The 17,496-nt window shown below is 37.9% G+C and overlaps 1 protein-coding gene across 5 annotated transcripts in view; it reads right to left on the bottom strand.

The window, feature by feature from the left end:
- Positions 1–1,328: 1,328 nt before the first annotated feature.
- Positions 1,329–17,496, bottom strand: part of LOC126811519 (CCR4-NOT transcription complex subunit 2) — a 27,755-nt gene continuing 11,587 nt past the window's right edge. For 2 of the 5 annotated variants that reach the window (XM_050537202.2, XM_050537206.2), the window contains exons 7-17: positions 16,766–16,895; positions 15,222–15,385; positions 14,140–14,232; positions 12,913–12,999; positions 12,435–12,475; positions 11,542–11,662; positions 9,762–9,921; positions 8,716–8,777; positions 7,583–7,632; positions 6,014–6,114; positions 1,329–4,591 (exon numbers count right to left, since the gene is read on the bottom strand). In XM_050537202.2, coding sequence (XP_050393159.1) covers positions 4,345–4,591; positions 6,014–6,114; positions 7,583–7,632; positions 8,716–8,777; positions 9,762–9,921; positions 11,542–11,662; positions 12,435–12,475; positions 12,913–12,999; positions 14,140–14,232; positions 15,222–15,385; positions 16,766–16,895 — 1,256 coding nt within the window. In that variant the 3' untranslated portion in view covers positions 1,329–4,344. The remainder of the gene's footprint in view (positions 4,592–6,013; positions 6,115–7,582; positions 7,633–8,715; positions 8,778–9,761; positions 9,922–11,541; positions 11,663–12,434; positions 12,476–12,912; positions 13,000–14,139; positions 14,233–15,221; positions 15,386–16,765; positions 16,896–17,496) is intronic. The other 3 variants (XM_050537204.2, XM_050537203.2, XM_050537205.2) reach the window with 3 other exon arrangements.

Genomic DNA, 17,496 nt, shown 5'->3' with positions numbered 1-17,496 from the left:
TTTCGTTTTGTTTTTTTATACTTTCGATGGCCTTACACTACATGAAGATCTGACAAGTTTTAGTGGGAGTTCACGTCAGGGGTCAAACAAGCGACTTTTGACCCTATGACGCCTTACATTAATTACTCAATCAGCGTTGACGTTTCTAGGGGTTTACCCACAGTTCCGCACGGAGAACGCCAAGAAGTCGCCGTAACAGACCGTTTCATTGGCTAATTCCTCACATCAATAAGAACGGCTATTATATAACAACTCTTCCAGATCCAAGTGTAGTAAAGACAAAATTTTGAACTATACAAAAAAAAACTAAATAGGATCTGTGTTTTAATCCGATTGATCATACTGCTCTGCTTAAAACGGTTTTTTTTACTAGTCCTTGACAAAGATAGTAGACCATTTCTCCAAGTTTAGACTTGGATATACAATCGATCAGATTTAAATAAGTTCTGTTTGTATAAATTATATATTAAGTTGATAATTGTTTTTATTGGTAATAAATTGATACCAGAATATTGTAAATATTGTGTATGGTTTAAATAAAATGAAAGGATTGATATCAAATTCTGTTCTTTTTTTTTTTTAAGGATGTCGAGGGTGGTTTTCAAGTTTAAGAATACACTTTTCTGTTCAGGGGTCATAACTGCAGTTTTCAAGAGTTTCATTATATTAATTATAAATGTACACAACATGTGAAATTTGGGTTTAACGTCCTGCTGTTCAGCTCCGACTGGTCTAATTAAGACGGGCATACATCATACAGTGTTCTACGAGGGAAATTTTTGTCCCGGAAGCAGGACTCCGCGCCTACTCTTATTTTGAATTCTAACTGCCAGGGGATCTTTTACGTGCATGGGACCTCACTTTTTAAACCCATGTTGCTCCTGAAAAAGGACAAACCAGTGTCATGCAAAATACAGGCACCAGAGTGGCATATGACAAGTGCTTTTATTTGCAGGCTTGAGTGTAACAGAAATGAAATGAAATGAAATGGGGTTTAACGTCCTACTGTTCTGCTCCTAAACTGGGCTAATGTGCGATGAGGGAAATTTTGTCCGGGCAGCGGCACTATGGCCTACTCTTATATCGAATTCCAACTGCCAAGGGATATTTTACGTGCATGGTTTTTCATGCCATCCGCACAACTAGACAGCTGTCCTTGTCAGGCCCTTCGTCCTGCATCACTGACAAGGGGAAACCACGCTGGAAAATCTGGATGAACTTTCTCGGCCAATGCAGGGATCGAACACCCGACCTCCAGGCAGGCGAGCCAACGTTTTATCCACTTAGCCACCGTGATCCCCTTGGGTGTAACAAATAATCAATACAACTATTATATAAGTTTTATATCATGAAGTATGCTTTATTTACAATGCTATAATACCACATAGGCCAACCCAATTTAAACCTTTGTTCCATGGGGAAAAATACTTGTTTTATCTTTTCAATGAATTTTAGTTCCAAAGACTGAAATTGTTCACGGGAACTCAAGTGTCATTCTTTGTTTGATGACGACCAGAAAACCCTCATCCAAACGTCACCAGATGTAAACTTTTGAGTAACTTGTATTCCATATCACAGAGCCGTGTCCGGGAATTTGAGGACGGGGTGGGGGGGGATCCAAGGCGGAGACATCAAGTTTGGTGTTAGGTTGTGGGGAACTACCCACAAATTTAATAAAATCAGCAGCTTTGATACAACATTTCTGCTCATGATTACAATGGAGTGATGAGCCAAAACAGCGTTATTTCCATGAATTTATGTGGAAAAAAAATTCTCTGCTCCAGCATGGGGGTGGGGGTCTGGACTCAAGTGGCTATTCATTAATATATTTATCAAGGCCACAAAGAACTATAGTTTAATTTGGTTTGGCCGTAATCTAGTGGTTCGTCTTCATCAATATACACACATAATATATATAATACTTCCTCTTCAATTTGCACCAAATATACTCTAATATTTATGCAGAACCAGATTAAGGCATGGGCTTTAGAACAGTGATGGGATTTCGGACATGTCCGACACTATTTTCCAAACGTCCTAAATCGTCCGACCATGAATATGCCCATGGTCCTCGTCAGTTGGGTGGGCATCCAAAGACTAACTGAAAAGTTATTTAATTTGTGAATACTGAATCAAGGTATGAGTACCCATACTTTAAATTATCTATTTAAAAAATAGGGGTTCAATTAAAGACACATTACGTAAGAGCTAAATCTGCCTATTGTGCAGATATGTGTTAAAACATTTATTCACATGATAAGACTATAATCAACTCTCTACGCATCGGATGGCCGAGATTTAAATGGAATAGAGCACCTGCGAGATTTAATAATTTAACGATAAAATAAACTTAGTCTTGATTGTCAAGTATCATTATTACTATAATAAAAAATATACGCTACATCTTGTCAAAAATTCAAACATAACATCGCTCAGAATAAAGTATTTGAATGAAATTTTCAATATATTAATTTCTGATTATCTAATTTTGAACTATTACATAATACAACTTTAATATACCCTATATATATTTGTAGTAAACGTACAATGGCAAAAACAAAGGTTGTCGTTGGGTACAAATTACAAAGCATTCTCAGACTTGAATTAAGAATATACTCAAACTTAATCTTATTGTAACTAAAATATATATTCCTTTATAAAACTTACCAAATACATCAATAAGAAACTATGTGCAAAGTTTTGTGTTTCTGGATCAAAGATATTTGTCATTAACAGTGATTGAAAGTTGAGTAAATTCTTAACTTAAGTCTGAGAATGCTTTGTGAAAGCAGGTACTGGATACAGAACATATAACTCTGTCTTTCTAGGGGCTACACAGTACTAGTAGCCCTATAGTCTTAATCTGGCTCTGTTTTTATCTTATATCATATATAGTTCACTACCCGATTTAAAACTCGCTTTCCTTCAATTTTTATTTTTTTCCTTTTTCAAGTCGATATTGTTCAACTGACTTGACCAGAGAGAGAAAGATAGATGGGGTTTAACATCCACTCAACACAAACTAGGTCATTTCGCGATTAACATGTTCAAATTTTATTTCAATCATTTTTTTTGTGCGTAGGGATCTGTAGCAGTGTAAGGAAACTGGAGGACCCGGAGAAAACCCACGAGGTTGGACAGGTGACCCCACTGCTTGTCACGTACAACCGGGGATTCGAAACCACATCAGATGACTCAATGACAGACCTTATGATACAGTGCGCACATGCTAACCATTTGGCCATCCAACCCCCCTTTTTTTAAAAAGACCGGAAAATTTATATATAAATATACCATATTCATTATTCATACAAAAAGATTGGAAAACCCCAGAATAGTGAAGCATGTAGTGAAACACAACAATATTTCTAGTTGAAAATTAGAAAATATAACAAAACAATATGCTAGGAATATAAAAGTTAAATATTTCTGGTGACTTGGGTGGAGAGGGGGAGGGGTGTCACCAAGAAAATATCCAACATAATTTTAGCTTTTCAATTTGAAAGAACATAAGAAAAAAACTCAAAAACTAATATCTTGTATTCGAGGAATTACCATGCTTTAAGTGTAGGATACAGTCCTCGACTTCGATTATGCTGGGGAAAGAAAGACTGAAGAGAATAACCCGAGAGAAAGAAAATCCGAGTTTTTTCTGTCGAGGGTTTTTTCTGAAGTCTTTCTTCCCCGGCATAACCGAAGTCGAGGACTTTATCTTGCTTATAAACCATCTGTTTACATGTACGCAAGATGAAAGAAAAACTTTCATAAGAATAACCCCAAATTTCCCTGTATGTATCCATAACCTCCCCCGACTTTCAGACCGCAAGTTATTCCGGGCATAGAATATACCCCAAAGATCAAAGAGATTTACCGTTACAGGTTTATAAGATCAGTGAAGGCACAGACCTCTTTCAACAGTTAATTGTTGATTTGTTTTGATCCATTAGTGATGAGAAAAGCACGAACAACAGAGCAAGCAGATCCTTTAAAGTAAAATCTGTTATATCCCAATATTTGAATTATCTATTCAACCATAATTTGTAATAGTCAAAAGATTTTTACCTTGCAGAGAGAGAGAGAGAGAGAGAGAGAGAGAGAGAAATGGGGTTTAATGTCCACTCGACACAAACTAGGTCATTTCAGGACTAACATATGGTTTAATTTTTTTATTTCAATAATTCGCTTGCGCGTAGGTGTCTTTAGCAGTGGGAGGAAACCGGAAAACCTGAAGAAAACCCACGAGGTTGGACAGGTGACCCTACTCCTTGTCAAGTACAATAAAAAAGAAAGTTGTTGACATATATAAGTATCGAGTGTTGAAATTGGGAGGTGCTGGAAGAGAAACTAGTGTGCTACGATTGGTTGATTTGGGTTGTTAGGGTTATGATGAAGGGTTGGGGGAAGAGAAGGTCGTTCCTCTAACTTGTCGTACTCTAAGTGAAACTCCCGCGCTACTTTCCTCCATTTTTGTGCATCAAAAAAATAATAAGTGCCTCGTTCATAAGTGTTTGTTTTGACGACGGCTTCCATCCCTGGAGCCCTGGTCATCCATGTTCTTTCTTCTTTATGATATCGCCAATCTCTCGTATGTCTGGAAAAACAAACATTTACAAAAGATTTTAACCAATGATAAAATACAATAAAGAGACAGAGAGAAATGGGGTTTAACACCCACTCGACACAAACTAGTTCACTTAGGGACTAACATATGGTTCATATTTTATATCTATAATTTGCTTGTGCATGTGTCTTTAGTAGTGGGAGGAAACCGGAGGACCCGGAGAAAACCCACAAGGTTGGACAGCGACCCTTCTCCTTGTCACATACAAGCAGGGAATCGAAACCACACAATTTGACTCAATGACAGACATTCTGATTCAACACCCACGTGTTAACCATTCGACCACTAATCCCCTCTTTGGAAAGAAAAGGGTCAGTGTGTGAGTTTCAAGTGGCAATTCAGAATTACAACTTTTGCTTTGTTTTGTTTTGTATCGCTGTGAATGTCTACCCACAGTTATCTGTGAGTCACAGTGATCATTTAATTGGCTAATCCCTTACATCAACCAGAACGCAGGTTATTTATCAACTCTTTGTGATCCTGATCTAGTGGAGTGAAAATTTTGCATCATAAAAATCGAAACGAAATAGGATTTGTGTTGGGGGAAACTTAAAGGAGCTAAATCGCTAATATTCGGGACCTAGAAATTGACCCAAATGGGTCGCAACGCATATAATAATGTAATCTGATTGTATATAAACTGATTTACATTCAATTGTTTCCGTTTTGACTCTAATTTCAAATCAGTTATGTCTAGCGAAATGTGGAATGAGTCTCAACCCTGGTTATTCCAGTCTATTGCGCATGCACTCCAGATAAGTTATGTCTAGCCTCGCTCTTTCTGGTCACTTGTTACAAATGACGATGAAACACACTATGGTACACAATTCCTGTACCAATGGTAAAATGTTTATTTTGTCTTAAATATTGGATATCAGAAGCCTACCTTTTCCCGGTAAGATAACAACATCAATGTTGATTTGAAATGAGAAATAATTCTTGTTTTCAATGTGTAAGACTTTGGATGATATTGAGTTAGAGACTTAACTACTTTAAGCTCACCATCAAGTTTATCTACTTTAAGATGTTAGATCATGATGGGCGAAATGAAAAAGCTTGAAGATCTTTCTCGGCCAAGAGAAAAAAAATTAAATGAACGTCCTACTGGTCTGCTCCGAATGGGCTAAATAAAGACAGACATACACCATACAGTGTGCTATGACTGAAATTTTGCCTGTGTAGCGACACCCTTCCTACTCTTATATCGAATTCCCACTGCCAACGGATCTCTAACGTGCATGCCAATGTATACACGGGACCTCAGATTTTCATCCCATCCGAACGACTAGACAGCTGTCCTTGTCCTGCACCACTGACAAGGGGAAATGATGACAGAAAATCCCGATGAATTTTCTCAGCCAATCTTGACCAAGAGAATCTGAACTAACTTACAATTCTGCTGCCGCTGCTAACTGTAGAACGTCACCACCGCTCATATAGAAGAGAAAAAACAACAAATCTTCACCATAACGATTTAATTTGATTGGTGCTAACTGAAATAATAAAATATTCAAATTTTAATTTAGGGTTATTAATGGGTTAAAGACAATGGGAGAGAGAGAGAGAGGGAGAGAGAGAGAGACAGAGAGAGAAATGGGGTTTAACATCCACTCAACACAAACTAATTCATTTCGACACAAACTAGGTCATTTCAGGACTAACACATGGTTCAATTTTATTTCCATAATTCGCTTGCACGTAGGGGTCTTTAGCAGTGGGAGGAAACTGGAGGACCCGAAGAAAACCCATGAGGTTGGACAGGCGACCCTACTCCTTGTCAGGTACAACCGTGTAAGCGAAATCCCGCCAGTTGACTCATTGACTTTATGATACAGCGCGCACATGCTAACCATTCAGCCATCCACCCCCCCAAAGACAATGGGCATACATCTTATAGTGTGCAAGGATGAAAATTGTTCAACCTTCTATTCATTGAATTTCAAATGTGAATTTGTTTTTTTTACATGTCCCCGAATCTGATTAAAATACAGATCCTATTTCGTTTCATTTTTTTATAGTTCAAAATTTCGTTTTTACATGTCTTTACTACACTAGGATGTGGAAGAGTTGTTATATAACCCACATTCTGGTTGATGTGAGAGATTAGCCAATGAAACGGTCTGTTGCGGCGAGTGCTTGGCGTGTGATGCACGGAATTGTGTGTCCCACTAGATTGGTTAATCAAATGTCTAACGTCATAGGGTCAAAAGCTGCTTCTATGACCTCTGACACGACCTTCCACTACAACCTGTCAGTTCTTCATGTAGTAGAGCCGTGCATCATATGCCAAGAACTCGCCGCAACAGACCGTATAAAAAACGAAACAAAACGAAATAATAGATCTGTATTCTAATCAGATTACATGCATCCCAAAGTTTACACAGGGCCCAGGTTTTTGTACAATACAAAAGACTAAACTGTGTTCTTTCACTATTCACAAAAAACTAAAACAGATGGAAGTCTTGAGGAATTGTCTCGATCAACAGGATCAAAACCGAGCCAAGAATTCCTGGTACTTTTATTTTAAAGTTACAATTTCATAACATAATTATTTCTATGTCTTTTGCTCAATAGGTTGTCAACTCACTATTATACGATCATAGGTTATCTTTCTCACACTTAAACATCTTCACATCGGAAATAATAACACAATTACCTCCCTTGTTTTCCTATTCCCCACCATGGATTAGCTATCTTCAAACGTTTGAATTTGAAGTTGAAAATGATATTTTTGCCAATTTCTCAACTGGCAATAGTGAATTATAGGATTAATAGGATTATTCTTTAACAAGGTAGGACTGGTATCTATTTTTAGGGCTTTATTTTAATACATTTTAAAAATATAACTTAAAAATATGAAATTGTAACTTTAAAGATGATGACACCATTATGAGGTCTGGAAGTTAGCCAGAGTAAGGGAAGAAGGATGATGATAGAGAATATTATAAACATTATAATTACCTTTTCTCGTATAAATATATTAGTTATATATTCAGATGGAACATGAAAATCTAAAATAAAACAAATTATCATTAATATTAAACTGACCAGAGAGAGAGAGAGAGAGAGAGAGAGAGAGAGAGAAATGGGGTTTAACTCCACTCGACACAAACTAGGTTATTTCGGGACTAACATATGATTCAATTTTATTTCAATAATTCGCGTTCGCGTATGGGTCTTTAGCAGTGGGAGGAAACCAGAGGACCCGGAGAAAACCCACCAGGTTGAACAGGCAACCCTACTCCTTGTCACGTATAACCGGGGATTCGAAACCATGCCAGATGACTCAATGACAGGCTTTATGATACAGAGCGCATGTGCTAACCATTCGGCCATCCAACCCCCCGACTTACAGAGGTAATATATTTATCTCACAGATCTTAATAAAAATCCTTGGCAAATATTCCCCGTTTTGTGTGGATTGTCTCCCCTGTTGCGAGTTGATTTCATTTGGAGAGAAGTCTGTATAGTTCAATGGACCCCTACGGTTGGCATCCGGATTCATTCACTTAAAGGGCACATAAGATGGGCAAGAAAACTTTTCGGTACGTATAGTGAATGGTTACTATGTCCGCTTAACAGGAAGTCCACACCAATCTGATTAAAATTAATTCAGTTATCGTCACTCAAAGTCACAAAAAGCGACATACCGTAAAAATGACTTTGCCAATTATCAAAAACACTCTTAATCCCATCAGGCGCCACTGACCGAATGCATATTCGGAATGTTTATTCCTTAATTACCTATATACAGCCGGCATGTGTATTCATTAATGCCAGACCAGACAGTGATATATTGTATTGATAATGTATATAACTATGTGTAGTCCCTGTGATGTCACCAGGCAATCAACCGGATTAAGGCTGTAATTGCAAAATTGAAAAGCCTTTTGGGGTGTCAGATACTTAAACATTTATAGCTGAATTAATTTTAATGAGATTGGTGGGAACTTGCTGTAAAGTGAACATAGTAACCGTTGTCTATATGTACCGAAAAGTTTTCTCGTCCATCTTATGTGCCCTTTAACAAGATAGACATAATTTTGTTGTTTGCAATGTCCGTCTGTCTTGTTAATAGGGGTATATGAGCTTACCTATATCTTGAGGTCGACAAGGGGCTTCGGCCCACGGAGATTGAAACGTACTGTACAAAATTCTGGAAGAAAACAAATTTTAACATTTAATGTTCAAAAAAATCACAAACTTGAAATACTCCGGATGGAAGAATGACTTACACAGGTTGAAAGAATGACTTACTCAGGTTGAAATATAATTACTTCCTCCAACTGAAAGAATGCTAATTTGGGTTGAAAGAAAATGAAATGGGGTTTAACGTCCTACTGTTCTGCTCCGAACTGGGCTAATGAAGATGGGCATACGCCATACAGTGTTCTATGAGGGAAATTTTGCCCAGACAGCGGCACTATGGTCTACTCTTTTATCGAATTCCAACTGTCAAGGGATCTTTTACGTGCACGCCAATATGTACACGGGACCTCGGTTTTTCATCCCATCCGAACAACTAGACAGCTTTCCTTGTCAGACCCTCCGTCCTGCATCAGTGACAAGGGGACCCATGCCGGAAAATCGGGATGAACTTTCTCTTCCAATGCAGGATCTTACCCACTTAGCCACTTTGATCCCCTTGGGTTGAAAGAATGATCTTCTCAGAGTTAACAAATGGAAGAATGCCTTGCTCGGGTTAAAAAGAGAAATTGGATTTAAGGTCCACTCCATACAATCCAGGTCATTTCGGGACCAAAATGGAATAATTTTATTGCATAAATTAGGGGTCATTAGCAGTAGTGGGAAACCATTTGGCCACACAACCCAAGCTCAGATTTAAAGAATGATTTACTCAAGTTTGTTAAATACACATTTGGAAGAATTACTCAAATTTCAGGAATGACAGGGGTTTAAGAGAGAGAGAGAGAAATGGGGTTTAACGTCCACTCGACACAAACTAGGTCATTTCGAGACTAAGACAGAGGTTTAAGACAATGACTAAACTCAAGATTGTGATAAGTTATTCAGGTTGGAGGAATGACTTACTCGAGTTGAAGGAATGACTTACTAGAGTTGAAGGAATGACTTACTTGAGTTGAAAGAATGACTTACTCAGGTTGAAATAATAACTTACTCAGGAGAATTTAAATTAAGACCAAGTGTTGTTAAATCTATCCCAGGTATTAAAGCGGGAACTAAATGTTGATTGGTTTCTGTTGCTCGGATAAACGATAACAATCCCACAATACCAAACTGATCTGTCACCATACCCGGGGGAATATTAGATATCGTACCTAAAATCAGAACATCAAACAAATTTATTAAAGCCCTGTAAAAAAAATAATTTGGAATGAATGAAATGGGGTTTAACGTCCTACTGTTCTACTCCGACCATGTTCCTGAAGCAACGACTGCAAGTTTCACAACATCTGGCCGTTGCTTGTTTACTTCACAATTCCCCGAGCTTATAGCTATGTTATCTACAGACACGTGAGCAGTAGCGTCCAATCAGAGGTTGTGACATCGCGACCTCCACAGAAACCTTGACATTGAATGAACCTTGAACTTTGCAACTCGATTATCACAGGTAGACATTTTAGCTTGATGGCGCGAGACTTGGTATTCGCAATGATCGAGGAACCTGATAGACTCACAAGTTGAGCTTGTACCCAATCGAAATTAGTGCCAAAATATGCAGGTAATACGTGAAGGCCTTGACAAGATGTACATAGTTAAAGCGAGATCAAGCCTTCTATTGAAGATGTACTCCGACTGGACTAATGATGACGTTCATACTCCATACAGTGTGCTATTAGGGACATTTTGCCCGGACAGTGGGGTTACAGTCTACATATATATCGAATTCCAACTGCCAAGGGTTCTTTACATCTGAACATAAAATCCATTCGGGAGCCATGGTGTCTAAGTGAGTAAGACACTGGCTTGTCAGCCTTGCTTCACTTCTGGTGTTGGCTGACAAAGTTCACCAGAATTTTCCGGCATGGTATCCACATGTCAGTGGTGCTGGACGGAGAGCCTGACATGTACAGCTGTCTAGTTCTTTGGATGGGACCAATAATCGAGGTCCCGTGTACACATTGGCGTGCACATATAAGATCCCTTCGCAGTTGGAATTCGATATAAGAGTAGGCCATAGCGCCGCTGTCTGGGCAAAATATCCCTCATAGCACACTGTATGGCGTATGCCCGTCTTCATTAGCCCAGTCGGAGAAGAACAGTAGGACGTTAAACCCCATTTCATTTCATTTCAAATCCATTCAATAAGCAGATAATATATTATTAAGATGTTAGCGCCACCTGTTAAGATGCAAGCGTCACCTGTTAAGATGCAAGCGTCACCTTTAAGTGCTGGGTAAAATATTTCTCATCCAACTGAATGGAAGTTTGTATTTTATCTACCTATAATAATGTCGTTTCAATCTGGTTAAAACACAGATCCTATTTCGGTTCGTTTTTATAGTTCAATATTTCGTTTTACTTGTCTTTACTACACTTGGATCTGGAAGCGTTGTTATTTAACTCGTGTTCTGCTTGAAATGAGGGGTCAGCCAATCAAATGGTCTGTCGAATCGAGTGTTTGACCTTTTTTGCCCGGAACTGTGGGTAATCCACTAGTAACATCAATGCTGATTGGTTAATCAAATGTCTGACGTCATATAGGAATCTAATCCAGCCTACATCGAAGGCTAGCCTTGACATCAAGAGTTTATTATGGTCTGGATAAGTTAATTAATGTCTAATTGCTAATTTAGATAACATTTCAGGCCTAAAGAAAGACTTGTAATAAGCAGATTTTGCTCTTGCATAATGCATGTTTAAGCCATATAAAATTTGATATTGTCAGGAAAAATGAAACTACGATCAGCAAATTATATAATTGAAATATTACATACCATCAGGATGCGTCTGTATCCCACGTTTTGGTATTTGTGACGGCTGAGTTTTTTCACCTAAAAATTTGCTTGTGTCTCCTTTACCTGTTAACTGGTCGTATAAACCAGTCGTAGGTAACTGCTGTAAACAGAAATATCAGAATTAAAATATTGAATAGTCCTATCGGGAATAACATATGGTTCAATTTATTTTCAGTAATTCACTTTCACGTTGGGGTGACGTTTGGGTGTTTAGCCGTGGGAGGCAACCAGAGGACCCAGAGGAAACCCTACTCTTTGTCACATAAAAGCCGAGAATCAAAACCATGACCAGAAAGACAAACAGACAGAAATGGGATCTCCGGTCCAATTAACACAAACTATTTCAAACTAGGTCATTTCGGGACTAACATGGTTCAATTTTATTTCCATTATCCGTTTGCGCATAGGGGTCTTTAGCAGTCGGAGGAAACCGGAGGACCTGGAAAAAAAACCATGAGGTTGGGCAGGCGACATTACTCCTTGTAACATACATGCGGGGAATCGAAACCACACCAGATGAAGCAATGACAGACCTTATGACACAATGCGCATGTGCTAACCAGTCGGCCACCCAATCCTCCACCCATGGTACAACAGACCTTATGATCTAAAGTGTATGCACTAGACCACCCAACCAAACAACCACCCAGAGAGAGAGAGAGAGAAATGGGGTTTAACGTCCACTCGACACAAACTAGGTCATTTCGGGACTAACATATTGTTTAATTTTAATTCAATAATTCGCTTGCACGTAGGGGTCTTTAGCAGTGGGAGGAAACCGGAGGACCCGGAGAAAACCCACGAGGTTGGAAACAACTAACCATCCAACCACCCTACCACCTAACCAAACATCATGAATATAGAATACTTACAGATTTATTTGATAATTCACCAGTAGATGATGTTGATGCTACTAAAGAAAAACAAAATTATTAAATTATTTATATACAAAATACATTAAAATCTTCAAGATAAGTAATGATATTCCTTCTCTGCCTTTTGCTTATATTTGTTAATAAACATTACATGCCCTAACACAAGTTTATCAAGAGAGAGAGAGAAATGGGGTTTAACGTCCACTCGACACAAACTAGATCATTCGGGACTAATATATTGTTCCATTTTATTTAAATAATTTGTGTGTATATCGTCATTAGCAGTGGGAGGAAACAGAAAGGACCCGGAGAAAACCCACAAGGTTAGACAGGTGACCCTACTCCTTGTGAATCAAAAACCATGGTAGTTGACTCAATGACAGACCTTTTGATTTCAAACCACTAGACCACCCAACCCCAACTTCAATCTTTGTTAATCAGGGGATTAATTAAGGAACTAATTGAGGAAACTTACTCTGAGAACCAGGTAACGCCGGAAATTCTTCTTGTGTAATATTAAACTCTGGTGCTGCCTCTTGTACAGGTTTACTTATCATACCTACTACACAGAAATTATACAAATACTTAGTGTGCTGATCATAAATACTGCACACATAATATGCAAAAATAATTGGTGTGCTGGTCAAACCTATCGCATACGAAATACATAGATATTTAGTGTGCTGGTCAACCCTGCCACACAGAAAATACATAAATACTTGGTGTGCTGGTCAAACCTACAGCACACATAATATATAAATACTTAGTGTGCTGATCATAAATAATGCACACATAATATATAAATACTTAGTGTGGTGGTCAAACCTACCGTACAGACAACATATAAATACTTAGTGTGCTGGTCAAACCTACCCAATCTAATTAAAATATAGATCTATATTTCGTTTCGTTTTTTATACTTTCGATGGCCTACACTACATGTAGATCTAACGTCAGTCATTCGATTAACAATTAGCGACCGCCATGCTTTTTAAAATTTACTTTTGCTTTGTTTTGATTTCTATCGCTGGTAATGTCTACCCACAGTTCCGCGCAAAAAAGGTCAAACTCTCGATTCAACAGACCATTTGACTGGCTGACCCCTCATTTCAAGCAGAACAAGAGTTAAATAACAAGTCTTCCAGATCCAAATGTAGTAAAGACAAGTAAAAACGAAATTTTGAACTATAAAAAACGAAACGAAATTAGATCGGTGTCTTAATCAGATTGAAACCTACCACACAGAAAATACAAAAATAATTGGTGTGCTGTCTAACCTACTGCACAGAAAATAAATAAATATTTAGTGTGTTGGTCAAACCTACAACACAGAAAATACATAAATACTTAGCGTGCTGGTCAACCCTACCACACAGAAAATACATAAATATTTAATCAATGTCGAAATAAGTTTAAAATATTAAAATTTCTTAGTTTGCTTATTGTTAAATCTGAACTATTGGTCATAAATGTCGAAATAGATTTAAAATATTAAAAAAATTAAGCTTGCTTTATTTGTCAAATCTAAACTTTTACCCTTCGTAATACATCGATAAAAAGATATTTTTAGCCTATTTTAACATATTAGTTCATATTGTAAAAGACTGGAGACGTCCGACTCATTTTGGGTCACATATCATAAAAAATGTCCCCCGAAGAAAGTCTTAAATGAACGAGAAATATATCAACTAGATTACATTACCATAGTTTCTTGGTGGAGGCATCGGATTGGATGGGATAGAATTTCTGTTACTTAACGAAGGAAATTCAGATAAATCCGAAAGATAAACATTTTCTGTAAATAAAAAATAAGTTAGGATAAAATTTCGCTGAACCAAATAAAAATATATTACAAGACATGATTCTATGGCTACTGAAGTGGAAGAGGATTCCACATAAGCTTGGCATATTTGGGGAGCAACTCTAGGTGTATTTCTGCCTATTGGAGGTTCTTCTTTAGGTCTGAAATGTTATCTAAATTATTAATTAGACATTAATTAACTTATCCAGACCATAATCAACCCTCGATGGCATCGGATTTCTCCGATATGAAATAGATTAGAACAGTTCAGCCATATTTTGATTTAAGCTAAAAATGGAGGAGCGAGGCTTAGCTTCGAACAACCAGTACGTTGGTTGAAATTATTGCACACATGTTGTCAAACCTTTAAAGGCTAATATCTTCACTCGCAGTAGAGTAATTTGAATGAAATTTTCAAATTATTCATTTTACATTATCTATTTTCAAACTATCATAGCAATAATCGCTAGCTATTTATCTAAATCTTACAAAATGTATCTTTGGCACAAGTTCATCCTGGATTTTTTTATCTATTTTGAATCCCTTGCAAACTACAATATGGTGAAATTGAATCTCTAAAAATTGAAAGAGAGGGAAATGGGGTTTAATCTACTTGACACAAACACATGGTTCAATTTTATTTCAATAATTCGCCTGCGCGTAGGAGTCTTTAGTAGTGGTAGGAAACAGGAGGACCCAGAGAAAATCCATGCGGTTGAACAGATGACCATACTCCTTGTCAGGTACAACAGGGAATCGAAACCACACCAGTTGACTCAATGACAGACCTTATGATACAGCACGCATGTGCTAACCATTCGGCCATCCAACCCCCCCTGTCCTTGATAGGATTCGAACCTGGTGCATTCTAGATAGAAGTCCAACGAAGGATAACCATCCAGGCCTCCTCACATCTAGACGTATTAGAATCATCCCATTATCAAACTAAAAGGACAAATGGCAATATATATCTATCAACTTACCTGGACGACCCTGTAAACCAAAGCTATTTAAACTCTGTAGTCCATGACCACCAGTACTGCCGAAATTTGAAGGTAAAGATATATTTGGTAAGCGTAAATTGTTCATTGGTTGTTTTGCTGCATTTTGACCGAGAACACTTCTTGGACCAATCGCAGTAATAGCACTGAAAAGAACCCTCAAAATATCAACATAATAGATTTTACCCAATATTGAGAGAGAGACAGAGAGAGAGAGAGAGCCCACAAGGTTGGAGAGAGAGAGAGAAATGGGGTTTAACGTCCACTCGACACAAACTAGGTCATTTCGGGACTAACATATGGTATAATTTTATTTCAATAATTCGCTTGTGCATAGGGGTCTTTAGCAGTGGGAGGAAACCGGAGGACCCTGAGAAAACCCACGAGGTTGGACAGGCGACCCTACTCCTTGTCACGTACAACCGGGGATTCGAAACCACACCAGTCGACTCAATGACAGACTTTATGATACAGCGCGCGCACGCTAACCATTCAGCCATCCAACCCCCCTCCACAAGGTTGGACAGACGACCCTACTTCTTGCTTCTTGTCACGTACAACTGGAGAATCGAAACCACAACAGTCCACTCAATGACAGACCTTATGATACAACGCGCATGTGCTAACCATTCGGCCATCCAACCCCCGTCCCCAACATTTATAGGTGGCGTTGGATTTTTTATATTGTCTGTTGAGGAGTACAAATGTTGACAAATTTCCAATTCATTATGAAATTCTTTGTGAAATGAAATGAAATGGGGTTTAATGTCCTACTGTTCTGCTCAGAATGGGCTAATAAAGGTGGGCATTCACCATACAATGTGCTATGAGGGAAATTTTGCCCGGACAGCGGCACTACGGCCTACTCTTATATCGAATTCCAACTGCCAAAGGCTCTTTTACGTGCACGCCAATGTATACACGGCAGCTCTGTTATTTGTCCCATCCGCACGACTATACATTGTCCCTTGCCAGACCCTCTGTCCTGCACCACTGACATGGGGGAAACACACATAAAAATTCCAATGAACTTTCTCTTCCAATGCAGGGATCAAACACCCAACCTCCAGGTTAGCGTCTTATCGCTGCGCCAGCATGGCTCCACATATGTTTGTACTTACTGAAGGGAGAGAGAGAGAGAGAGAAATGGGGTTTAACGTCCACGCGACACAAACCAGGTCATTTTGGGACTAACATATGTTACAATTTTATTTCAATAATTTGCTTGCGTGTAGGGGTCTTTAGAAGTGGGAGGAAACAGAAGGACTCAGAGAAAACCCAACGAGGTTGGACAAGCGACCCTACTCCTTGTCACGTAGAACCAGAGAATCAAATCCATGCCAATTGACTCAATGACAGGCTTTATGATACAACACGCACGTGCTAACTATTCAGCCATCCACCACCCCCCCACTTACTGAAGGGAACTGAACAATTTTGGGACTGATATACATGCCTTTAAGGTATTAAACTTTCATAATATTGTAGGATTACTGATTTCAATTTAATATTTTAGTTGTACCCACCTATTAGGAGAATGCTGTTGTTGGGGCATTCCGATGGGAAAATTAGGATTTAAACTTGTTGGTGTCATGTGACCAGAAGTATTACGAGGGAAACCCCCTCCACCTATAGCACGCTGTTGTAACGGTAACGCTGAAATATAGAAAATAATCATCGACTACCATTTCTTCAAAATAACAACTTTTTTTATGAATGAATCACCAATAATCACAAAGGAGTTAGATTTACGATGTATGTGTAATAAACATATAATACTAAACATCAAAGTTTTTATTAATGAAAAAACACAATTTTATAGATTGAGAAAGAGAAAGAAATAGGGTTTAACGTCTACTTGACACAAACTAGGTCATTTTGGGACTAACATAGGGTTCAATTTTATTTCAATATTTTTTTTCAATGCAACGCGCTAACCATTCAACCATCCAATTGATGTCACGCAAAAAAATGTGATTACTTGATAAAGATACCTGTAAAAGTACTGAAACATTGTAGTAAATCTATAAAGTTGTGTTTTTTGTAATTAATGTTATTTATATGATTTAAGGATAAATTCTAATATGGTTATGATCAATTTAACATCAATTCCCTGTTGATTGATGTCTGAGAAGAAAAAAATAATAAAATCATGGAAAATTCAGTAATGAGCTAAAATGTAAAATCAGTAAAAAAAAAAAAATGCAATATCAGTATATATAAAAAAAAAATTAAAAAAATGCAATATCAGTAAAAA

Source organism: Patella vulgata, chromosome 2 (genome assembly GCF_932274485.2).
Source record: "Patella vulgata chromosome 2, xgPatVulg1.2, whole genome shotgun sequence".
Taxonomy (NCBI): domain Eukaryota; kingdom Metazoa; phylum Mollusca; class Gastropoda; family Patellidae; genus Patella; species Patella vulgata.
This window is presented reverse-complemented; position numbering and strand designations above follow the sequence as displayed.